At 44.8% G+C, this 27,239-nt stretch overlaps 1 protein-coding gene across 6 annotated transcripts in view; it reads left to right on the forward strand.

The window, feature by feature from the left end:
• LOC138647963 (alpha-1-antitrypsin-like) overlaps positions 1–27,239 on the forward strand; it is an 85,940-nt gene that overhangs the window by 15,349 nt on the left and 43,352 nt on the right. For 2 of the 6 annotated variants that reach the window (XM_069737374.1, XM_069737383.1), the window contains exons 2-3: positions 2,735–2,819; positions 2,932–3,014. The exons of 2 other annotated variants lie outside the window; for them this stretch is intronic. In XM_069737374.1, coding sequence (XP_069593475.1) covers positions 2,962–3,014 — 53 coding nt within the window. In that variant the 5' untranslated portion in view covers positions 2,735–2,819; positions 2,932–2,961. The remainder of the gene's footprint in view (positions 1–2,734; positions 2,820–2,931; positions 3,015–27,239) is intronic. 2 more of the 6 variants (XM_069737391.1, XM_069737402.1) reach the window with 1 other exon arrangement.

Genomic DNA, 27,239 nt, shown 5'->3' on the forward strand with positions numbered 1-27,239 from the left:
AAAAACCGATTACCTTTGCTGGAACTGCAGATTTCCGTTCCCCAATTTGCTTTATGGGTATATACTCCATTGCTTCCATTATTTTTGGAGATTTATAACAAACCCCTATCAGTAATTTATTATTTTTTTCCCCTCCCCTTATCTCCACCCACAGGGACTCTACATTTTCATTAGATTCACCTTAACCTTAGAAGACAGTGATTAGTCTTACCATCTGGCCGATTTCTGGTACATTTCAGATGATACACTTAAAATATGTCACTACAAATTATGTCACATCTGACTGAAGTCAGATCTGACCTGCTCCATGCAACTTGTACCATTCAAATGTCCAAGAAATGAAGCCAGGTGAGAGAATGAGGGGAGGAGGGGAGGAGGGGAGGAGGGAGGTGGAGGACAGTCCACAGCAGGGGACAATTAGCAGATTGCAGTTAATACAACATTTGACTACTAAAGATGAAGACAGAGGCAGGATAAGATCAAAAGATGGGGCTAGGTGTGAGGAGCACAGACATGTCAATATGCAGTCAGGAAAATTTTCAGAATGATACAGGAATTAAAGTCAGGGAAAAAGAAGCAGCGTACCACTTAGAACAGAGGGAGAGAAGTACATGGGATTCAGGGGTGCAGTGGCTATTCTAGAGTAGGAAATCAGACGTACCAGCAGTTAGGAAAGAGGGAGAGGAGTACATGGGATTCAGGGGTGCAGTGGCTATTCCAGATTAGGAGATCAGACGTACCAGCAGTTAGGAAAGAGGGAGAGGAGTACAATGGATTCAGGGGTGCAGTGGCTATTCCAGAGTAGGAGATCAGACGTACCAGCAGTTAGAAAAGAGGGAGAGGAGTACATGGGATTCAGGGGTGCAGTGGCTATTCCAGAGTAGGAGATCAGACGTACCTGTGAATGAAAGCAGATGGATCAGGGCATGACAGCATGAAGGAGAATATACCATGGGTTATCATTGTGGTATATTTCAGATGATACACTTAAAATATGTCACTTGAAATTATGTCACATCTGACTGAAGTCAGATCTGACCCGCAACTTACGCCATTCCATGGCTGCTCCGCCCTCCACTCTGCCTCCTCTCCTTCCCCCCACCTGTACCCTTATGAAGGCTGCACCATGGCTGCTCCGGCCTCCACTCCGCCTCCTCTCCCCCCCCACCTGTACCCTAATTTTGGCAGTTCCATGGCTGCTCCGCCCTCCGCTCCACCTTCTCTCCCCCTCATCTGTACCCTTATGCTGGCTGCTCCATAGCCGCTCCACCTCCTCTTTGCCCCCTCTGAACCCTTATGCTGGCTGCTCCATCTCTGCTCCACCTCCTCTCCCCCATCTGTACCCTTAAGCTGGCTGCTCCAACCTCCGCTCTGCCTCCTCTCACCCCCATCTGTACCCTTATGCTGGCTGCTCCACCCTCTGCTCCACCTCCTCTCCCCCATCTGTACCCTTATGCTGGCTGCTCCACCCTCCACTCTGCCTCCTCTCCCCATCTGTACCCTTATGCTGGATGCTCCATAGCCACTCCACCCTCTGCTCTGCTTCCTCTCCCCCCCATCTGCACCCTTATGCTGGCTGCTCCATAGCCACTCTACCCTCCACTCCTCCTCCTCTCCCCCATCTGTACCCTTATGCTGGCTGCTCCACCATCCGCTCTGCCTCCTCTCCCCCCCATCTGTTCTCTTATGCTGGCTGCTCCACCCTCCGCTCTGCCTCCTCTCCCCCCATCTGTACCCTTATGCTGGCTGTTCCACCCTCCACTCTGCCTCCTCTCCCCCCATCTGTACCCTTATGCTGGCTGCTCCACCATCCACTCTGCCTCCTCTCCCCCCATCTGTACTCTTATACTGGCTGCTCCACCCTCCGCTCTGCCTCCTCTCCCCCCCATCTGTATCCTTATGCTGGCTGCTCCATAGCCACTCCACCCTCTGCTCCGTCTCCTCTCCCCCATCCGTACCCTTATGCTGGCTGCTCCACCCTCCACTCTGCTACCCTCCGCTCCTCCTCTCCCCCATCTGTACTCTTATGCTGGCTGCTCCGCCCTCCGCTCCACCTCCTTTCCCCCCACCTGTACCCTTTTGCTGGCCGCTCCATAGCTGCTCCACCCTCCGCTCCGCCTCCTCTTCCCCATCTGTACCCTTATGCAGGTGGCACAATGGCCGCTCCGCCCTCTCTACCACCTACTCTCCCCCCATCTGAACTATTATTCTGGCCGGATCATGTCCGCTCCACCTACTCCCCGCCCCCTCTGAACCGTTATGCTGGCTGCACCATGGTTGCTCCACCCTCTGCTCCGCCTCCTCTCCCCCCCATCCATCTGTACCTTTATGCTGGCTGCTCCATAGCTGCTCCACCCTCTGCTCCGCTTCCTCTTTGCCCTCCTCAGACTCCACGCTACATTTTACCCGGCCCTCAGGCTTCGGAGAGCTGTGACTGCTGGAGCATTCATTCCAGTCTGCCTGTGCCTGTCCACGGCCGCAGTTTGCCCAGCACTGCCATATGTTATCTAGACTCATGTTCCTTTAATGAGGGTCCAGGATCCTGGGAACCCTTGTCTTGTCTCTGGAGCAAGGCTTAGAGACAGTTGCTCCCCCAGTGTTCCTGGCTACCGGCTTCTGCGCCTCAGAAAGGAGCAGCTTGTTCCTGGCTGATCTCCCTCTGGTATTTCTCTCCTGTGCTCTGCTCTCCTGCACACTCTCTGCAGTATGTTCACTTTTTAGTGTCTTTTCCCAGGAGTTGCAGCACGTCATGCCAGCAGAGCTCCTCTCCTTCTCATTGCCTGACAGGAACTGAACCCCTTTTCCCTCCAGATCAGGATGTAAGTAGGGAAGCTCACCCTAATCAGGCTTAGAGCTCCCCCTTCTGGTCTGGAGTGTGAACATGTTGCATGTGTGTGATACCTGAATGTGGTTGTCTTTCATTGCCTTCAGAGATGACATCACTTTTCCCCTGAAAGGAAAATGACATCACTGCGACGACCAGGATACTGGGGCGCCGAATATACATTATACAGGTGATACTGTTTCTGATGTGTGCTCATTATATATAGGTGATACTGCTGTGTATATAGGTGTGGGTGTATATATACAGCTCTGGCAAAAATTAAGAGACCACTGCACAGCTTTATAAAAATCAGCTTCTCTACATGTCTGTCAGCCATTCCATTCCAGTGTCAGTTGAATTCCAACCAGAGTACACCATATTCTACTTAATGTGCTTCTGAATAGGTGATCACCTGAACCAAATATTATTTAACAGGGGAAAGTATAAAAAAAACCCTGCTGTGGTGTTCACAATCCTCTTGTAATAGGACAAGCTGGATGGCAAAACAAGTGCTAGTAATATCCCTAAAGTAATAGGAATGACAAAAATAACTTTTAACCATGCCAATAGAGTTGAAAAGAAAAGTCTTAAGTGAGGAAAAGAAGGGCCAAATTCAGGCTTTACTAGCAGAGGGAAACAGTGAGCGTCACGTTGCCTCCATCCTTCAAATTTCTAAGATGGCAGTCCATTACAACAAGGTCAAGCAGCAGACATTGGGGACAACAAAGCTACAGACCGGCAGAGGGCGATAACGACTCTCCATTGACCGGGCTGATCATCATCTTTTTCTAATGTCACTGAGCAACCACAGGATGACATCAAGTGACCTTCAAAAGGAATGGCAAATGGCAGCTGGGGTGAAGTGCACGGCAAGAACAGTTGGTAACAGGTTCCGAGAGGCAGGACTCAAGTCATGTAAAGCTAGAAAAAGCCTTTCATCAATGAGAAGAAAAGGAGAGCCAGGCTGAAGTTTGCCAAATACCATAAGGATTGGACCATAGAGGACTGGAGTAAAGTAATCTCTGATGAGTCCAATATTCATCTTTGCCCTACACCTCGTCATCTAATGTTTAGATGGAGACCTGGAGAGGCGTACATGCAGGGGTGGATTAAGGGTAGCCAGGGCCCCGGGCTTTTCAGACACTGTGGGCCCCTCCGGTCATGTGACGGGGGTCATGTGACGGGGGTCATGTGACGGGGGTCATGTGACGGGGGTCATATGACGGGGGTCATGTGACAGGGTCATGATATACCCGAACCAGATTATTCCAGAAAAATGGCCAAGCCCTACTCTACTGTAACCTATTAAATATTTGTTAAAATCTGCAATACAATTTAGGTATATTTTGACCAATAATATCACATACAAGGAACAAATACCACCGCTCCATGACCAGACCACAAATTACAACCACAGTGATCGAATAATATCACATACAAGGAACAAATACTACCGCACCATGTCAAGACCACATATTACCACCACTTGGTGACCAAATAGCACATACAAGGGACAAATACCACAACACCATTTCCAGACCACATATTACCACCACATAGTGACTGAATACTACAATACTGATCAGTAATAAAAAAGACCCCACAATACTATCACCATAAGTGCCAGTATTCACAGGAGATTTGTACTTAGTATGCAGTGTCTGTGTAGAGGTAATACAGAGATCACTGGTGGTATTATACACAGAAGCTCTGTATATAATGCATAGGTAATACAGTGATCACTGGTGACATTGTACACAGGACCGCTGTATATAGTATACAGTGTATAGTGTCAGTGTATAGACAACACTGACTCACCAGTGACGTCTCTAAGTGAAGTCCTTCATCTTTCATCCAGCACAGACCGCCATCATTTCTTCCAGACAGGACTTGTTTCTGCAGGAAATAACACAGTTATCTCGAGCTCCGCTTGCAGAACACATTACTTAATTTTTCACAACTTCTACATTACACCATAAGAAGAAAAAAAGGCGATATAGTGTCACTCTGTACAGTAACAGGACCGCACCCCCCATTTAACACAGTATGCTCAAAAAATAAAATAAATACATCACTGCAGTAATAATATCCCTTAATTAGCCCCTATGGTAATAATATTCCCCATTCTGGCAGCATTTATCTCATTCCTGGCTCCAGCCATATGTTCTCGCATCCTGCGCTCATGAGTATCCATTCTACCCCATATGATCTCCACATCCTGCCCCATCTGTCTCCATCGTATCCATCCTGCCCCATGATCCAATCCTGCCCCATGTCTTTCATTCTGCCCCGTGTCTCCAATCATGCCCCGTGTCTACATTCTGCCCATGTCTCCAGTCCTGCCCCAGTATGTCCAGCAATCTGCCCCAGTGTGTCCAGCATATTACCCCCAGTGTCTCCAGCAATCTGCCCCAGTATGTCCAGCATATTGCCACAGTGTCCAGCATTGCACCCAGACAGTGTCTCCAGCATATTGCCCCCAGTGTGTCCAGCAATCTGCCCCAGTGTGTCCAGCAATCTGCCCCAGTGTGTCCAGCATATTACCCCAGGTGTGTCCAGCAATCTGCCCCAGTATGTCCAGCATATTGCCCCAGTGTGTCCAGCATTGCCCCCAGACAGTGTGTCCAGCAATCTGCCCCAGTGTGTCCAGCATTGCCCCCAGACAGTGTGTCCAGCAATCTGCCCCAGTGTGTCCAGCATATTACCACCAGTGTGTCCAGCAATCTGCCCCAGTATGTCCAGCATTGCCCCCAATGTGTCCAGCAATCTGTCCCAGTGTGTCCAGCATTGCCCCAGTGTATCCAGCATTGCCCCAGTGTCTCCACTAATTTTCCCCAGTGTCTCCAGCATTGCCCCAGTGTCTCCAGCATTGCCCCAGTGTCTCCAGCAATCTGCCCCAGTGTCCTCCAGCATTGCCCCAGTGTCTCCAGTGTTGTGAATTCTGTGGTCAGGCTTCCTCCTGTGGTCATGAGTGGTACTTCGGCTGGTTCTGTCCATGAGCTTCCTTTGGTGGATGTGAGTGGGGCTGCGGCTTCTGAGTTTCCTTCCTCAGGTGACGAGGTTAAGTCGTTAGGTGCTGTTCTATTTAACTCCACCTAGTTCTTTGTTCCTGGCCTCCAGTCAATGTTCCAGTATTGGTCTTGCTCTCTCCTGGATCGTTCTTGTGGCCTGTCTGCCCTGCATAAGCTAAGTTCTGCTTGTGTTACTTTTGTTTGCTATTTTTTCTGTCCAGCTTGCTATATTGGTTTGTTTTTGCTTGCTGGAAGCTCTGGGACGCAGAGGGAGCACCTCCGTACCGTTAGTCGGTGCGGAGGGTCTTTTTGCGCCCTCTGCGTGGTTGTTTGTAGGTTTTTGTGCTGACCGCAAAGCTATCTTTCCTATCCTCGGTCTATTCAGTAAGTCAGGCCTCACTTTGCTAAAATCTATTTAATCTCTGTGTTTGTATTTTCACCTTTACTCACAGTCATTATATGTGGGGGGCTGCCTTTTCCTTTGGGGAATTTCTCTGAGGCAAGGTAGGCTTATTTTTCTATCTTTAGGCTAGCTAGTTTCTCAGGCTGTGCCCGAGGCGCCTAGGTCTGGTCAGGAGCGCTCCACGGCTACCTCTAGTGTGGTGTGATAGGATTAGGGATTGCGGTCAGCAGAGTTCCCACATCTCAGAGCTCGTCCTATGTTATTAGTAACTATCAGGTCATTTTCAGTGCTCTTAACCACCAGGTCCATTGTGGTTCTAAATTACCAGTTCATAACACTCCAGCAATCTGCCCCAGTGTCTCCAGCATTGCCCCAGTGTCTCCAGCATTGCCCCAGTGTCTCCAGCATTGCCCCAGTGTCTCCAGCAATCATCTGCACCAGTGTGTCCAGCATTGCCCCCAGACAGTGTCTCCAGCATATTGCCCCCAGTGTGTCCAGCAATCTGCCCCAGTGTATCCAGCATTGCCCCAGTGTCTCCAGCATTGCCCCAGTGTCTCCAGCAATCTGCCCCAGTGTCTCCAGCATTGCCCCAGTGTCTCCAGCATTGCCCCAGTGTCTCCAGCAATCTGCCCCAGTGTCCTCCAGCATTGCCCCAGTGTCTCCAGCAATCTGTCGCAGTGTCTCCAACATTGCTCCAGTGTCCTCCAGCATTGCCCCAGTGTCTCCACTCCAGCATTGCCCCAGTGTCTCCAGCATTGCCCCAGTGTGTCCTCCAGCATTGCCCCCAGTGTGTCCTCCAGCATTGCCCCCAGTGTGTCCACCGTTATCAAAAAAACAAAACAAAAAAACAAAAAACAAACAGAGTCTCGTCACCTGACCTGTGTGCTCCAGCGGCGAGCTCCCTCCAGCAGCGCACACTCGCCGGCGACTGACAATGACGTCAGACGCCGGCGACGTGTGCGCCTGCGGCCGACTTCAGCTGCCAGCCTCCAATTGGCTGGCAGCTGTTGTTAACTATTGACGTGCGGGCGTGCACCCGCACGTCAATAGGAAACCGCCGCAGCGCTGGAAGGGGCCCGATGAGCAGATGAGAAGGGGCCCGATGCGGACCCCCTCTCTCTGCCCACCGGGTCCAGGGGCACATAAATGCCGGCGGGCAGTCACAGACGATAAGCAGAGGGTCAATCTGTGCGGTAGCCCAGGGCCCCCCCCCACACCACTGGGCCCTGGGCTACCGCCCATATTGACCCTCTGATAATCCGCCCCTGCGTATATGTCACAGTGTCTTGCACCCACTGTGAAATTTGGTGGAAGATCAGTGATGATCTGGGGATGCTTCTGCAAGGCTGAAATTGGGCGAAGGATTCGCAATCAAGCCATATAGCAAGGTTATCCTGGCCCAGGCACTGTTCCCCAACTCTGAGGACTGGTTTTTCAGGCAGGACAATGCCCCATGCCACACAGCTAGGTCAATCAATGTGTGGATGAAGGACCACCACATCAAATCCCTGTCATGAGCAGCCCAATCTCCAGCCCTGAACCCCATTGAAAACAAACCTCTATGCTGCATCAATAGTAAAAAGATCTAATGTTACAAATAATAATTAAAAAAAAAGGTTATTCTCACCTTCCGAAGTCACGCGCTGTCCTCGGCAGTGCAAGTGGCAGGTTCCGGTGCCAAGGATGCTATACGAGAAGGACCTGCCATGACGTCACGGTCATGTGACCGCGATGTCATCACAGGTCCTGCACTCATACCAGCCCTGGGACCGGAAGCTGCCAGGACTTCAAGGGGCCTTCGGAAGGTGAGTATATGTTTATTTTTTATTTTAAGTCTTTTTTAACCATGCATATAGTGTCCACATTGCTATATACTACGTGGGCTGTGTTACATACTGCGTGGGCTCTGTTATATACTACTTCTCTGTATATACTATGTAGCTGGGCAATATACAACGTGACTGTGCAATATACAACGTGACTGTCCAATATACTATGTGGCTGTGCAATATACTACGTGCTCTGTGTTATATACTATGTAGCTGTGCAATATACTATGTGGCTGTGTCAATTCTGTTATATATGTCGACTGTGCAATATACTACATGGCTCTGTTATATACTATGTGGCTGTGCAATATACTACGTAGCTATGCAATATACTACGCGCCTCTACAATAAAATACGTGGCTATGTTATATACCACGTGGCTCTGCTATATACTACATCGCTGACCAATATACTACGTAGCTGTGCAATACACTACGTGACTGTGTTATATACTACGTGGCTGTACAATATACTATGTGGCTCTACAATATACTACATGGCTATGTTATATACTACGTGGCTCTGCTATATACTACGTGGCTGACCAATACACTACATACCTGTGCAATACACTACGTGGCTATGTTATATACTACGTGGCTGTGTTATATACTACGTAGCTCTGCTATATACTACGTACGCTGTGTTACACATACTACGTAGCTCTGTTATATACTACGTAGTTATGTTATATACTACGTCGGTTGTTATATACTACGTCACTCTGCAATATAGTACGTAGCCTGTGCTATATACTACCTACATATTCTAGAATACCCGATATGTTAGAATCGGGCCACGATCTAATTATATATATATATATATATATATATATATATATATAGGAAAAAAACAAATCAGCACTCCCAATGTGAACATGTGCAAGCTGCAAACTGCAACACATAGATAAAAAAGATCACAGCAGCACATGTACATGAATCGGCCATGTGAAAACACAGACAAATATACATTTCTCAAAAATATTTTTTCATAAAAAAATTTTCCAAAAATTTTTTTTCATTAAACTTGCAGTTAAAGATGGAGATTCTTAGCGTATAAATTGGCCAATTCATGTGTGCCCATCAACCACGGCAAGGTGATCTCCCCCTGATGGGTCCTACTCTACTGTACATGCCACTCTTGGGCCACCAGCCTACAACTCTGGACAAACATGTCACTCCGGGCTAAACCTACAATTTATGGGCAGGTAGAGTAGATCACCGCCACCTGCAAGGTCAATGGGGGGAGTGCAAGATAAGTCTGGATGTTGCCACATCCATACAAATAGAGGAAAAAAAAAAACAAATCAGCACTCCCAATGTGAACATGAAAAGATGGAGGCAGCACACCGTTTGTAGTGAAAAAGAGATTATTTAATCAGCCCAGAAAGCGATGTTTCGGTCCCAACAGGAACCTTTCTTAGGCAGTGAACATGTAAAAGTGCCAGGTGTATAAAGAGTATACATAATTATAATAATTTGCATTAATCATCATTGTAAGAGCATGTATTTACGTTATAATTAACATGCATACAGTGCAGGCAGTGATACAGGAATTATTCATCACATAAAGTGCAGTGTATAGATATAGATAAAGAAGGCCTTGAAAAATATGCATTTAAACAACAATTGGTAATGATAAAACAGGTGTATAGCCTTGTTAATCACATCCATGACTTGTCCCACTCTCTTGGGTAAAGGCAAAAAGATCCAAGTAAACAGCATGTTACAAAGGAACGAAACCAAGTCACAGCGCTTTTTACCCCTTTACCCCCAAGGGTGGTTTGCACGTTAATGACCAGGCCAATTATCCCTGGTCCCTTTATGAGGTTATAACTCTGGAACGCTTCAACGGATCCCGGTGATTCTGACACTGTTTTCTCGTGACATATTGTACTTCATGATAGTGGTAAAATTTCTTTGATATTACCTGCGTTTATTTGTGAAAAAAACGGAAATTTGGCGAATATTTTGAAAATTTTGCAATTTTCCAACTTTTAATTTTTATGCAATTAAATCACAGAGATATGTCACACAAAATACTTAATAAGTAACATTTCCCTCATGTCTACTTTTCATCAGCACAATTTTGGAACCAAAATTTTTTTTTGTTAGGGAGTTATAAGGGTTAAAATTTGACCAGCAATTTCTCATTTTTACAACACCATTTTTTTTTAGGGACCACATCTCATTTGAAGTCATTTTGAGGGGTCTATATGATAGAAAATACCCACGTGTGACACCAATCTAAAAAGTGTACCCCTCAAGGTGCTCAAAACCACATTCAAGAAGTTTATTAACCCTTCAGGTGCTTCACAGGAATTTTTGGAATGTTTAAATAAAAATGAACATTTAACTTTTTTTCAGAAAAAATTTACTTCAGCTCCAATTTGTTTTATTTTACCAAGGGTAACAGGATAAAATGGACCCCAAAAGTTGTTGTACAATTTGTCCTGAGTACGCCGATACCCCATATGTGGGGGAAAACCACTGTTTGGGCGCATGACAGAGCTCGGAAGCGAAGGAGCGCCATTTGACTTTTCAATGCAAAATTGACAGGAATTGAGATGGGACGCCATGTTGCGTTTGGAGAGCCACTGATGTGCCTAAACATTGAAACCCCCCACAAGTGACACCATTTTGGAAATTAGACCCCCTAAGGAACTTATCTAGTGGTGTGGTGAGCACTTTGACCCACCAAGTGCTTCACAGAAGTTTATAATGCAGAACCGTAAAAATAAAAAATCATATTTTTTCACAAGAATTATCTTTTCGCCCCCAATTTTTTATTTTCCCAAGGGTAAGAGAAGAAATTGGACCCCAAAAGTTGTTATACAATTTTTACTGAGTACGCTGATACCCCATATGTGGGGGTAAACCACTGTTTGGGCGCATGGGAGAGCTCGGAAGGGAAGGAGCGCCGTTTGACTTTTCAATGCAAAATTGACAGGAATTGAGATGGGACGCCATGTTGCGTTTGGAGAGCCACTGATGTGCCTAAACATTGAAACCCCCCACAAGTGACACCATTTTGGAAATTAGACCCCCTAAGGAACTTATCTAGTGGTGTGGTGAGCACTTTGACCCACCAAGTGCTTCACAGAAGTTTATAATGCAGAACCGTAAAAATAAAAAATCATATTTTTTCACAAGAATTATCTTTTCGCCCCCAATTTTTTATTTTCCCAAGGGTAAGAGAAGAAATTGGACCCCAAAAGTTGTTATACAATTTTTACTGAGTACGCTGATACCCCATATGTGGGGGTAAACCACTGTTTGGGCGCATGGGAGAGCTCGGAAGGGAAGGAGCGCCGTTTGACTTTTCAATGCAAAATTGACAGGAATTGAGATGAGACGCCATGTTGCGTTTGGAGAGCCCATGATGTGCCTAAACATTGAAACCCCCCACAAGTGACACCATTTTGGAAAGTAGACCCCCTAAGGAACTTATCTAGATGTGTGGTGAGCACTTTCACCCACCAAGTGCTTCACAGAAGTTTATAATGCAGAACCGTAAAAATAAAACAAAAATTTTTTCCCACAAAAATGATTTTTTAGCCCCCAGTTCTGTATTTTCCCGAGGGTAACAGGAGAAACTGGACCCCAAAAGTTGTTGTTCAATTTGTCCTGAGTACGCTGATACCCCATATGTGGGGGGGGGACCACCGTTTGGGTGCATGGGAGGGCTCGGAAGGGAATGAGTGCCATTTGGAATGCAGACTTAGATGGATTGGTCTACAGGCATCACGTTGCATTTGCAGAGCCCCTGATGTACCTAAACAGTAGGAACCCCCCACAAGTGACCCCATATTGGAAACTAGACCCCCCATGGAACTTAACTAGATGTGTTGTGAGAACTTTGAACCCCCAAGTGTTTCACTACAGTTTATAACGCAGAGCCGTGAAAATTAAAAATCTTTTTTTTCCCCAAAAAAATTATCTTTTAGCCCCCAGTTTTGTATTTTCCCAAGGGTAACAGGAGAAATTGGACCCTAAAAGTTGTCCAATTTGTCCTGAGTACGCTGATACCCCATATGTTGGGGTAAACCCCTGTTTGGGCACACGGGAGAGCTCGGAAGGGAAGGAGCACTGTTTTACTTTTTCAACGCAGAATTGGCTGGAATTGAGATCGGACGCCATGTCGCGTTTGGAGAGCCCCTGATGTGCCTAAACAGTGGAAACCCCTCAATTATAACTGAAACCCTAATCCAAACACACCCCTAACCCTAATTCCAACGGTAACCCTAACCACACCTCTAACCCAGACACACCCCTAACCCTAATCCCAACCCTATTCCCAACCATAAATGTAATCCAAACCCTAACCCTAACTTTAGCCCCAACCCTAACTGTAGCCTTAACCCTAGAACCAACCCTAGCCCTAACCCTAATGGGAAAATGGAAATAAATACATTTTTTTTAATTTTTCCCTAACTAAGGGGGTGATGAAGGGGTGTTTTGATTTACTTTTATAGCGGGTTATTTAGCGGATTTTTATGATTGGCAGCCGTCACACACTGAAAGACGCTTTTTATTGCAAAACATATTTTTTGCGTTACCACATTTTGAGAGCTATAATTTTTCCATATGTGAGTTCACATAGTCATGTGAGGTTTTTTTTTTGCGGGACGAGTTGACGTTTTTATTGGTAACATTTTCGGGCACGTGACATTTTTTGATCGCTTTTTATTCCGATTTTTGTGAGGCAGAATGATCAAAAACCAGCTATTCATGAATTTCTTTTGGGGGAGGCGTTTATACCGTTCTGCGTTTGGTAAAATTGATAAAGCAGTTATATTCTTCGGGTCAGTACGATTACAGCGATATCTCATATATATCTTTTTTTTATGTTTTGGCGCTTTTATGCGATAAAAACTATTTTATGGAAAAAATAATTATTTTTGCATCGCTTTATACTGAGGACTATAACTTTTTTATTTTTTTGCTGATGATGCTGTATGGCAGCTCGTTTTTTGCAACACAAGATGTTGTTTTCAGCGGTACCATGGTTATTTATATCTGTCTTTTTGATCGCGTGTTATTCCACTTTTTGCTTGGCGGTATGATAATAAAGCGTTGTTTTTTGCCTCTTTTTTTTTTCTTCTTACGGTGTTTACTGAAGGGGTTAACTGGTTAACTAGTGGGGCAGTTTTATAGGTGGGGTCGTTACGGACGCGGCGATACTAAATATGTATACTTTTATTGTTTTTTTTTTTTATTTAGAAAAAGAAATGTATTTATGGGAATAATATATTTTTTTCTTTATTTAGGAATTTTATTTTATTTTTTTACACGAGGAAATTTTTTTTTAACTTTTTAACTTTGTCCCAGGAGGGGACAACACAGATCGGTGATCTGACAGATTGCACTGCAGGCTTACTAAGCGCCTGCTCTGAGCAGGCACTTGGTAAGCCAACTCCCTCCCTGCAGGACCCGGATGCCGCGGCCATTTTGGATCCGGGTCTGCAGCGAGGAAGGAAGGTAAGAGACCCTTGCAGCAACGCGATCACATCGCGTTGCTGCGGGGGTGTCAGGGAAGCCCGCAGGCAGCCCCCTCCCTGCGCGATGCTTCCTTATACTGCCGGCACACCGCGATCATGTTTGATCACGGTGTGCCGGTGGTTAATGTGCCGGGGGCGGTCCGTGACCACTCCTGGCAGATAGTGCCGGATGTCAACTGCGATAGGCAGCTGACACTAGGCCGCGATCGGCCGCGCTCCCCCCGTGAGCGCGGCCGATCGCGTATGACGTACTATCCTGTCGGTGGTCATACGGGCCCAACCCACCTCGACGGGATAGTACGTCATATGTCAGAAAGGGGTTAAAGAAAAAATATATACATATATAAACAAAAAATAATAAATGTACAGCGGGGTTCTAGCATGATTATAATTCATTTTTCATCTTGTGTTAATATAAAACACCAGAGTCATAAATCTATCATTTTCAAGCATGTTACAAAGGAACGAAACCACAGCACTACAGTATATTCCTATAATGACTGATAAGCTACAACATCTTTGTTTATAAACAGAGAAACTAAATGTACAGCACATCAATTTTTAATATAGTAGTACTTTGATGTAGTGACACAAATATTGTTCAATGAGTATGATGCTAATAAGATCAAATCGCACCATACATATGAGGCTCAGATAGATTGGCAAGGTGTGTTTATTATTCTTTTTCTTTTTCTTTCTTCTTTTAAAATACTGACCAAATACTGACTGTGTGAATGTGGGCTTAATACAGGAATGCAGAAATTGGGTTATTGTTCGATCTCAATTTTCAACAAAACAATGTTGAAAATTGAGATCGAACAATAACCCACTTTCTGCATTCCTGTATTAAGCCCACGTTCACACAGTCAGTATTTGGTCAGTATTTTAATCAGTTTTTGTAAGCCAAAACCAGGAGTGGAACAATCAGAGGAAAAGTATAATAGAAACACGTCACCAATTCTGTATTATCACCCACTCCTGGTTTTGGCTTATAAAGACTGATGTGAAATGCTAATTATATACTGAACGTGAGAATGTGGCCTTATTCTGTATATATACACTGCACAGTACCGCTCCTCCTGTCCTGTATATATACACTGCACAGTACCACTCCTCCTGTCCTGTATATATATACACTGCACAGAACCACTCCTCCTGTCCTGTATATATACACTGCACAGTACCACTCCTCCTGTCCTGTATATATACACAGCACAGTACCGCTCCTCCTGTCCTGTATATATACACTGCACAGTACCACTCCTCCTGTCCTGTATATATACACTGCACAGTACCACTCCTCCTGTCCTGTATATATAAACTGCACAGTACCACTCCTCCTGTCCTGTATATATACACTGCACAGAACCACTCCTCCTGTCCTGTATATATACACTGCACAGTACCACTCCTCCTGTCCTGTATATATACACTGCACAGTACCGCTCCTCCTGTCCTGTATACAGTGGGGCAAAAAAGTATTTAGTCAGTCAGCAATAGTGCATGTTCCACCACTTAAAAAGATGAGAGGCGTCTGTAATTTACATCATAGGTAGACCTCAACTATGGGAGACAAACTGAGAAAAAAAAATCCAGAAAATCACATTGTCTGTTTTTTTATCATTTTATTTGCATATTATGGTGGAAAATAAGTATTTGGTCAGAAACAAACAATCAAGATTTCTGGCTCTCACAGACCTGTAACTTCTTCTTTAAGAGTCTCCTCTTTCCTCCACTCATTACCTGTAGTAATGGCACCTGTTTAAACTTGTTATCAGTATAAAAAGACACCTGTGCACACCCTCAAACAGTCTGACTCCAAACTCCACTATGGTGAAGACCAAAGAGCTGTTAAAGGACACCAGAAACAAAATTGTAGCCCTGCACCAGGCTGGGAAGACTGAATCTGCAATAGCCAACCAGCTTGGAGTGAAGAAATCAACAGTGGGAGCAATAATTGGAAAATGGAAGACATACAAGACCACTGATAATCTCCCTCGATCTGGGGCTCCACGCAAAATCCCACCCCGTGGGGTCAGAATGATCACAAGAACGGTGAGCAAAAATCCCAGAACCACGCGGGGGGACCTAGTGAATGAACTGCAGAGAGCTGGGACCAATGTAACAAGGCCTACCATAAGTAACACACTACGCCACCATGGACTCAGATCCTGCAGTGCCAGACGTGTCCCACTGCTTAAGCCAGTACATGTCCGGGCCCGTCTGAAGTTTGCTAGAGAGCATTTGGATGATCCAGAGGAGTTTTGGGAGCATGTCCTATGGTCTGATGAAACCAAACTGGAACTGTTTGGTAGAAACACAACTTGTCGTGTTTGGAGGAAAAAGAATACTGAGTTGCATCCATCAAACACCATACCTACTGTAAAGCATGGTGGTGGAAACATCATGCTTTGGGGCTGTTTCTCTGCAAAGGGGCCAGGATGACTGACCCGGGTACATGAAAGAATGAATGGGGCCATGTATCGTGAGATTTTGAGTGCAAACCTCCTTCCATCAGCATTGAAGATGAAACGTGGCTGGGTCTTTCAACATGACAATGATCCAAAGCACACCGCCAGGGCAACGAAGGAGTGGCTTCCTAAGAAGCATTTCAAGGTCCTGGAGTGGCCTAGCCAGTCTGCAGATCTCAACCCTATAGAAAACCTTTGGAGGGAGTTTAAAGTCCGTGTTGCCAAGCGAAAAGCCAAAAACATCACTGCTCTACAGGAGATCTGCATGGAGGAATGGGCCAACATACCAACAACAGTGTGTGGCAACCTTGTGAAGACTTACAGAAAACGTTTGACCTCTGTCATTGCCAACAAAGGATATATTACAAAGTATTGAGATGAAATTTTGTTTCTGACCAAATACTTATTTTCCACGATAATATGCAAATAAAATGATAAAAAAACAGACAATGTGATTTTCTGGATTTTTTTTTCTCAGTTTGTCTCCCATAGTTGAGGTCTACCTATGATGTAAATTACAGACGCCTCTCATCTTTTTAAGTGGTGGAACTTGCACTATTGCTGACTGACTAAATACTTTTTTGCCCCACTGTATATACACTGCACAGTACCACTCCTCCTGTCCTGTATATATACACTGCACAGTACCACTCCGTCTGTCCTGTATATATACACTGCACAGTACCACTCCGCCTGTCCTGTATATATACACTGCACAGTACCACTCCTCCTGTCCTGTATATATACACTGCACAGTACCACTTCTCCTGTCCTGTATATATACACTGCACAGTACCACTCCTCCTGTCCTGTATATATACACTGCACAGTACCACTCCTCCTGTCCTGTGTATATACACTGCACAGTACCACTCCTCCTGTTTTGTATATATACACTGCACAGTACCACTCCTCCTGTCCTGTATATATACACTGCACAGTACCACTCCGCCTGTCCTGTATATATACACTGCACAGTACCACTCCGCCTGTCCTGTATATATACACTGCACAGTACCACTCCTCCTGTCCTGTATATATACACTGCACAGTACCACTTCTCCTGTCCTGCATATATACACTGCACAGTACCACTCCTCCTGTCCTGTATATATACACTGCACAGTACCATTCCTCCTGTCCTGTATATATACACTGCACAGTACCACTCCTCCTGTCCTGTATATATACACTGCACAGTACCACTCCTCCTGTCCTGTATATATACACTGCACAGTACCACTCCTCCTGTATATATACTGCACAGTACCACTCCTCCTGTCCTGTATATATACACTGCACAGTACCACTGTTCCTGTTCTGTATATATACACTGCACAGTACCACTCCACCTGTCCTGTATATATACACTGCACAGTACCACTCCTCCTGTCCTGTATATATACACTGCACAGTACCACTTCTCCTGTCCTGTATATATACACTGCACAGTACCACTCCTCCTGTCCTGTATATATACACTGCACAGTACCACTCCTCCTGTCCTGTATATATACACTGCACAGTACCACTCCTCCTGTCCTGTATATATACACTGCACAGTACCACTCCTCCTGTCCTGTATATATACACTGCACAGTACCACTCCGCCTGTCCTGTATATATACACTGCACAGTACCACTCCGCCTGTCCTGTATATATACACTGCACAGTACCACTCCTCCTGTCCTGTATATATACACTGCACAGTACCACTTCTCCTGTCCTGTATATATACACTGCACAGTACCACTCCTCCTGTCCTGTATATATACACTGCACAGTACCACTCCTCCTGTCCTGTATATATACACTGCACAGTACCACTCCTCCTGTCCTGTATATATACACTGCACAGTACCACTCCGCCTGTCCTGTATATATACACTGCACAGTACCACTCCGCCTGTCCTGTATATATACACTGCACAGTACCACTCCTCCTGTCCTGTATATATACACTGCACAGTACCACTTCTCCTGTCCTGCATATATACACTGCACAGTACCACTCCTCCTGTCCTGTATATATACACTGCACAGTACCATTCCTCCTGTCCTGTATATATACACTGCACAGTACCACTCCTCCTGTCCTGTATATATACACTGCACAGTACCACTCCTCCTGTATATATACTGCACAGTACCACTCCTCCTGTCCTGTATATATACACTGCACAGTACCACTCTTCCTTTTCTGTATATATACACTGCACAGTACCACTCCACCTGTCCTGTATATATACACTGCACAGTACCACTCCTCCTGTCCTGTATATATACACTGCACAGTACCACTTCTCCTGTCCTGTATATATACACTGCACAGTACCACTCCTCCTGTCCTGTATATATACACTGCACAGTACCACTCCTCCTGTCCTGTATATATACACTGCACAGTACCACTCCTCCTGTATATATACTGCACAGTACCACTCCTCCTGTCCTGTATATATACACTGCACAGTACCACTCCTCCTGTCCTGTATATATACACTGCACAGTACCACTCCTCCTGTCCTGTATATATACACTGCACAGTACCACTCCTCCTGTCCTGTATACATACACTGCACAGTACCACTCCTCCTGTCCTGTATATATACACTGCACAGTACCACTCCTCCTGTATATATACTGCACAGTACCACTCCTCCTGTCCTGTATATATACACTGCACAGTACCACTCCTCCTGTCCTGTATATATACACTGCACAGTACCACTCCTCCTGTCCTGTATATATACACTGCACAGTACCACTCCTCCTGTCCTGTATACATACACTGCACAGTACCACTCCTCCTGTCCTGTATATATACACTGCACAGTACCACTCCTCCTGTATATATACTGCACAGTACCACTCCTCCTGTCCTGTATATATACACTGCACAGTACCACTCCTCCTTTACTGTATATATACACTGCACAGTACCACTCATCCTGTTCTGTATATATACACTGCACAGTACCACTCCTCCTGTATATATACTGCACAGTACCACTCCTCCTGCCCTGTATATATATACACTGCACAGTACCACTCCTCCTGTCCTGTATATATACACTGCACAGTACCACTCCTCCTGTCCTGTATATATACACTGCACAGTACCACATCTCCTGTCCTGTATATATACACTGCACAGTACCACTCCTCCTGTCCTGTATATATACACTGCACAGTACCACTTCTCCTGTCCTGTATATATACACTGCACAGTACCACTCCTCCTGTCCTGTATATATACACTGCACAATACCACTCCTCCTGTCCTGTATATATACACTGCACAGTACCATTCCTCCTGTCCTGCATATATATACAATGCACAGTACCCCTCCTCCTGTCCTGTATATATACACTGCATATTAGCACTCCTCCTGCCCTGTGTATATATACACTGCACAATACCACTCCTCCTGTCCTGTATATATACACTGCACAGTACCACTCCTCCTGTATATATACACTGCACAGTACCACTCCTCCAGTCCTGTATATATACACTGCACAGTACCACTTCTCCTCTCCTGTATATATACACTGCACAGTACCACTTCTCCTGTCCTGTATATATACTCTGCACAGTACCACTTCTCCTTTCCTGTATATATACACTGCACAGTACCACTTCTCCTGTCCTGTATATATACTCTGCACAGTACCACTTCTCCTGTCCTGTATATATACACTGCACAGTACCACTTCTCATGTCCTGTATATATACACTACACAGTATCACTCCTCCTGTCCTGTATATATACACTGCACAGTACCACTTCTCCTGTCCTGTATATATACACTGCACAGTACCACTTCTCCTGTCCTGTATATATACACTGCACAGTACCGCTCCTCCTGTCCTGTATATATACTGCACAGTACCGCTCCTCCTGTCCTGTATATATACACTGCACAGTACCGCTCCTCCTGTCCTGTATATATACACTGCACAGTACCACTCCTCCTGTCCTGTATATATACACTGCACAGTACCACTCCTCCTGTCCTGTATATATACACTGCACAGTACCACACCTCCTGTCCTGTATATATACACTGCACAGTACCACTTCTCCTGTCCTGTATATATACACTGCACAGTACCATTCCTCCTGTCCTGCATATATATATACAATGCACAGTACCACTCCTCCTGTCCTGTATATATACACTGCATATTAGCACTCCTCCTGCCCTGTGTATATATACACTGCACAGTACCACTCCTCCTGTCCTGTATATATACACTGCACAGTACCACTCCTCCTGTATATATACACTGCACAGTACCACTCCTCCAGTCCTGTATATATACACTGCACAGTACCACTTCTCCTGTCCTGTATATATACTCTGCACAGTACCACTTCTCCTGTCCTGTATATATACACTGCACAGTACCACTTCTCATGTCCTGTATATATACACTATACAGTACCACTCCTCCTGTCCTGTATATATACACTGCACAGTACCACTTCTCCTGTCCTGTATATATACACTGCACAGTACCACTTCTCCTGTCCTGTATATATACACTGCACAGTACCACTTCTTCTGTCATGTGTATATATACACTGCACAGTACCACTCCTCATGTCCTGTATATATACACTGCACAGTACCACTTCTCCTGTCCTGTATATATACACTGCACAGTACCACTTCTTCTGTCCTGTATATATACACTGCACAGTACCACTTCTCCTGTCCTGTATATATACACTGCACAGTACCACTTCTCCTGTCCTGTATATATACACTGCACAGTACCACTCCTCCTGTCCTGTATATATACACTGCACAGTACCACTTCTCCTGTCCTGTATATATACACTGCACAGTACCACTTCTCCTGTCCTGTATATATACACTGCACAGTACCACTTCTCCTGTCCTGTATATATACACTGCACAGTACCACTCCTCCTGTCCTGTATATATACACTGCACAGTACCACTTCTCCTGTCCTGTATATATACACTGCACAGTACCACTTCTCCTGTCCTGTATATATACACTGCACAGTACCACTTCTCCTGTCCTGTATATATACACTGCACAGTACCACTCCTCCTGTCCTGTATATATACACTGCACAGTACCACTTCTCCTGTCCTGTATATATACACTGCACAGTACCACTTCTCCTGTCCTGTATATATACACTGCACAGTACCACTTCTCCTGTCCTGTATATATACACTGCACAGTACCACTTCTCCTGTCCTGTATATATACACTGCACAGTACCGCTCCTCCTGTCCTGTATATATACTGCACAGTACCGCTCCTCCTGTCCTGTATATATACACTGCACAGTACCGCTCCTCCTGTCCTGTATATATACACTGCACAGTACCATTCCTCCTGTCCTGCATATATATATACAATGCACAGTACCCCTCCTCCTGTCCTGTATATATACACTGCATATTAGCACTCCTCCTGCCCTGTGTATATATACACTGCACAGTACCACTCCTCCTGTCCTGTATATATACACTGCACAGTACCACTCCTCCTGTATATATACACTGCACAGTACCACTCCTCCAGTCCTGTATATATACACTGCACAGTACCACTTCTCCTGTCCTGTATATATACTCTGCACAGTACCACTTCTCCTGTCCTGTATATATACACTGCACAGTACCACTTCTCATGTCCTGTATATATACACTATACAGTACCACTCCTCCTGTCCTGTATATATACACTGCACAGTACCACTTCTCCTGTCCTGTATATATACACTGCACAGTACCACTTCTCCTGTCCTGTATATATACACTGCACAGTACCACTTCTTCTGTCATGTGTATATATACACTGCACAGTACCACTCCTCCTGTCCTGTATATATACACTGCACAGTACCACTTCTCCTGTCCTGTATATATACACTGCACAGTACCACTTCTTCTGTCCTGTATATATACACTGCACAGTACCACTCCTCCTGTCCTGTATATATACACTGCACAGTACCACTCCTCCTGTCCTGTATATATACACTGCACAGTACCACTTCTCCTGTCCTGTATATATACACTGCACAGTACCACTCCTCCTGTCCTGTATATATACACTGCACAGTACCACTCCTCCTGTCCTGTTTATGTACACTGCACAGTACCACTTCTCCTGTCCTGTATATATACACTGCACAGTACCACTCCTCCTGTCCTGTATATATACACTGCACAGTACCACTTCTCCTGTCCTGTATATATACACTGCACAGTACCACTTCTCCTGTCCTGTATATATACACTGCACAGTACCACTTCTTCTGTCATGTGTATATATACACTGCACAGTACCACTCCTCCTGTCCTGTATATATACACTGCACAGTACCACTTCTCCTGTCCTGTATATATACACTGCACAGTACCACTTCTCCTGTCCTGTATATATACACTGCACAGTACCACTTCTCCTGTCCTGTATATATACACTGCACAGTACCACTCCTCCTGTCCTGTATATATACACTGCACAGTACCACTTCTCCTGTCCTGTATATATACACTGCACAGTACCACTTCTCCTGTCCTGTATATATACACTGCACAGTACCACTTCTCCTGTCCTGTATATATACACTGCACAGTACCACTCCTCCTGTCCTGTATATATACACTGCACAGTACCACTCCTCCTGTCCTGTTTATGTACACTGCACAGTACCACTTCTCCTGTCCTGTATATATACACTGCACAGTACCACTCCTCCTGTCCTGTATATATACACTGCACAGTACCACTCCTCCTGTCCTGTATATATATACTGCACAGTACCACTTCTCCTGTCCTGTATATATACACTGCACAGTACCACTTCTCCTGTCCTTTTTGTTCTTAGAGAGTCGACATTGGTCTTTGGGAAGGTCAATACTGGTTTATTATTTCCAGTATTCCTATGGGAAAATAAAAAAATATATTGGAAAACCCATTTAAATGGATTATCCCAAGTAATCCCCTATCCCAAGAACTTTCCAATCGCTGGGGTCCAACCGCTGGGACCCCCATGATCCCGAGAACTGGAACTCTAAAGAGCACCATGTAAATAGATCTGTGGTCGATCATGTGCACTGCGACGCCATTCACATGTTGCTCTTCAAATGACGACTTTAAGAGGATTGTTGAGGGGCACGACAAAGTAAAGCAAAATTCACTGATCGGGGATGGGGAGTGTTTGAGTATATGGGCTGGTGGGGTTTGTGTGGCAGGGCTGCTTTTTTGTCCCTGTCCAACCCTGATTAGTCTCCTAGTCTCATAAAGACTATGCACGTCTGAGGGCTGTATACCAAGGTAATGTACTCCGGACCATGGCATAGTCTATGGATGAGCAATATAATACCAATGAGGGGTGTGAGATAGCGCTCACAATCTGTGTTGGGGAACACTTGCTTAGCACGGGATTAATGTAGTCAGGCACGGGTTTTCACTTTAACAGTCCTTGTGGTTTATTATGGAGTCATAAGCCACAGAAATATGACCAACAAGCAAACAGTCTTCTTTACATCAGTCTTCACATCATAGTATACGGCTTTGAAACGTGGTCACTAAACACGCCGAACCTCTGTGTCCAGTTATCGTGCACGCCGAACAGTTCATTAATGTCCATGGTACCCAACAGGTACCAACATACGGCATTAGGTTGCAGTCTCTAATCATGCTGGACCTTACTCCGTCCAGTTACCATGGGTGACCACACAGTACCCCACACCCTAGGTTACCTTCCAGGAGCTCCTCCACACGCTGACTCCTGTCAGTACGCTCTCTCTCAGGGAATCTGCCGAGCTAGGATCACTGTCCCAGACAATGCCTTGCTCACCAGGCCACCTAACTGTCCAGATCCTCAGACAGGCTGTAGCTCCCTCAAACACAGTGCCATCACGGACTCTGCACACAGGTTCTCTCTGTGTGCTATTCAGGACGTCCATCCCCACCTGGGACTGTCCAACACACAGGCCCCCAGGTCCAAGGCCTCCCCCATGTGCTATTCAGGGATCTAGTCCTACTCCCAGGACCTCCCAACCCAGAGGCCCTCCAGGACCTGGCACACAGACCGCTCAGGTCCATCCATTCTCTCCCATGTGACCACATGGTCACATTATATACTTGTAACCACTCCCATAGGTGGAAGGTGTGTGTGGCTAGTTCAACCATTATAACCACAGATATGCCTCCATGCATATCCTGAGAAGCACATGCAGCGCCCCCTAGCTGTAACAGGGGTCACTGCATCACAGGGGATGTGCATGGAGGAAAATTTCTGCACCATTTCTGCACCTCTTGCCCGAAAAAATGCAGCTACCAAACATACATTTTTGGTGCATTTTTTCCACATTTTTGATGTGTTTTTGATTGATTTTAATGAAGTAAATGGTGAAAAACGCAAGGCAAAAGCACACATAGAATTGACACATTGCAGATTATTTTCTGCACCAAATGCGCAAGTCAGAAATACTCAACGCGTACATGACACGTCAGGTTTCTCATTCACTTTGCTGGCATTAGGTTTTGATTCAGGTTTTGTCACAAATTTGCACAGAAAAAAACTCGACAAAAAGGCACAGTCACCAACTTGTATACACAGCCTAAATTTTATAACATGTTTTTTGAGGATTATATACCAATGAAATGTACACAAGAAGATATAATACCCTATGGATAAGCAATATAATACCAATAAATTTTTAAACAAGTTTGTTTGAGGGTTATATGCCAAGAAAATGTACCCAAGAACACGGAAGAGTGTATGGGTAAGAAATGTGAGCAGATAAGAAAAATGTAAAAACTTTTTTTTCTCTACTGGTATACACCACCAAACTGTGACAGAAAGCACGTAATACTCTATGGAGGAGTAACCTAATCCTGAAATATTTTTCTACACTTTTTGTACGTTTTACATACCACTGTAGTGCAACAATAACCGTGGTAAACTGTATGGATGAGTCGTTGAATCCATAAAAATGATTTGTACTAAAATATTATGAAAGTGTAGTTCATGTACTTATACAGTCATAAATGCTTTGCAGAAAATGCAAATCTAGACAGAAATTCAGGAGGATCATCCTTTAAAGGCAGCAACTGGTGGGCATCATTAAAATATTGAATATGAAAAGCACCTTATGTGCTGCTGATATTATCTGGTGGTGTGGAAAAGTGTGGGCTAATTCAGGCTTTGTTCATTTTCATGAGCATGAGTCTGTCTGCATTCTCTGTTAAATGGTGAAAATGCCTGTCTGTTATGACCAACTGTTACGCCTGTTCTATCAGCAGATCAGCACCACACCTCCAAGGCATAGAGGTATAGCTCATTCCAGGTGTCCAGCTTTGAGACCCAATAGCTGAAAGTCGCAGAGGAAGTAGGGAATAAGCTGGTTTGGTATGCCAGATATTGCTTGACCATTTGACTAACTTTTCCCTCCTTGTCAAAAATACCTGGTCATCTAGCCCTGGGCGCTGGGTTTGTGTCATAAAATTGGCCCAGGCCTTTGACAATGTAACCCGTGCCTCTGCTGTGTGTCTCCCTGGCCTTTCCTACTTGTTTGGGCAAGGAAGCTTGCACCCTGCAGCTAGCGTTGTCTGATGGGAATTTTTTCAACATATTTTTCACAATGTTCATCTGGTATAGCACCATTTTAGAAGATCTCAGGAAGAAGAGATGCAAAGTTATCCTTGTAGTGTGGGTCTAGAGGGGTGAACAACTAGTTCTCTTTTATGGCCAAGATGAATGTAACGTGAGGGTCAAAGGAAAGGCTGTGGTACATAAAGTTGGCCATATGTGCCAAGCCACATACAACCAACACTTCCCTGTCTCCATCATGATGATGACTCTCCATCTCCACCTCTCTCTTTATCTCCTCATTCCAATCCTCAGCCCATCGACTTGCTGTGCTCTCATGCTGTCATTTGACAGCGTGGGAACTGCGGCTGTCTGACCGGCGGTAGTGATATTACCACCGATCAGAAGCTGTGCTTGCTGTCATACACACGACAGTGTGGCAAACACTGGATGTTCGGGCCCCCTATTCAAGTGAATGGTGTCCGGTGTACTGTTCTTGTACCTGAACCCAAACTTTTTTTAACTGTTCGGCCGGACCTGAACGTCCATGGGTCCACCCATCTCTAATCATTATGGAAAGTGTAGGAAAAGGTTATGGCAGGAAATATTGGAGTAGCTCAAAGATAAGAAATAGGAAACTTTTATTGTCCTATCATTGATAGAGGTCCTGTCAGTGGATATGAAGCCCCCACAATGTCTGAGGGGTAAACATCTAAACTGACATAAAAACACATAAATCAGGGATACATAATTACAGACAGGACTGTTCTTTTTTCTTTTATTTAGTGATGTTGAGAATTTATTTTTATTTAAAGTTTTCCCTACATATAGACCCCCAAACAAACAGGTTTTAATCTTTTCTTTCTGGCTGCAGGAAAATGTCCCCGTTATTATTGCAGAGGATGGGGATGGGACTTGTATGTGGACAAATATACAGCTCTGGCAAAAATTAAGAGACATCTGCAAAATTTTCTGTTCCTTTTTTCTCTTTATAGGTATATTTTTGGAGAAGCTAAACATTTTGTATTTATTTGCAGCAAATGAGAAATAATAAAAAAAAAAACAGTGTTTTCAGACCTCAAATAATGCAAAGAAAACAAGTTGTTATTCATGTAGAAACAATAATACTAATGTTTTAACTCAGAAAGAGTTAAATCAATATTTGGTGGAATAACCATGATTTTTAATCACAGCTTTTATGCATCCTGGCATGCTTTCCACCAGTCTTTCACACTGCTTTTGTGTGACCTTATGCCACTCCTGGCATAAAAATGTAAGTAGTTCTTCCTTGTTTGATGGCTTGTGACTAAGCATCTTCCTCTTGATTTAATTCCAGTGGTTTTCAGTGGGGTTCAGGTCTGGAGATTGGGCTGGCCATGACAGGAATTTGATGTGGTGGTCCTTCATCCACACATTGATTGACCTAGCTGTGTGGCATGGGGCATTGTACTGCTAGAAAAACCAGTCCTCAGAGTTGGAGAACATTGTCTGAGTAGAAGGAAGCAAGTATTTTTCAAGGCTAATCTTGTATGCGGCTTGATTTATACTGTACGTCCTTCGCAAAGTTTAACCTGCCAAATTCCAGCCTTGCTGAAGCA

Source organism: Ranitomeya imitator, chromosome 1 (assembly GCF_032444005.1).
Source record: "Ranitomeya imitator isolate aRanImi1 chromosome 1, aRanImi1.pri, whole genome shotgun sequence".
NCBI lineage: Eukaryota > Metazoa > Chordata > Amphibia > Anura > Dendrobatidae > Ranitomeya > Ranitomeya imitator.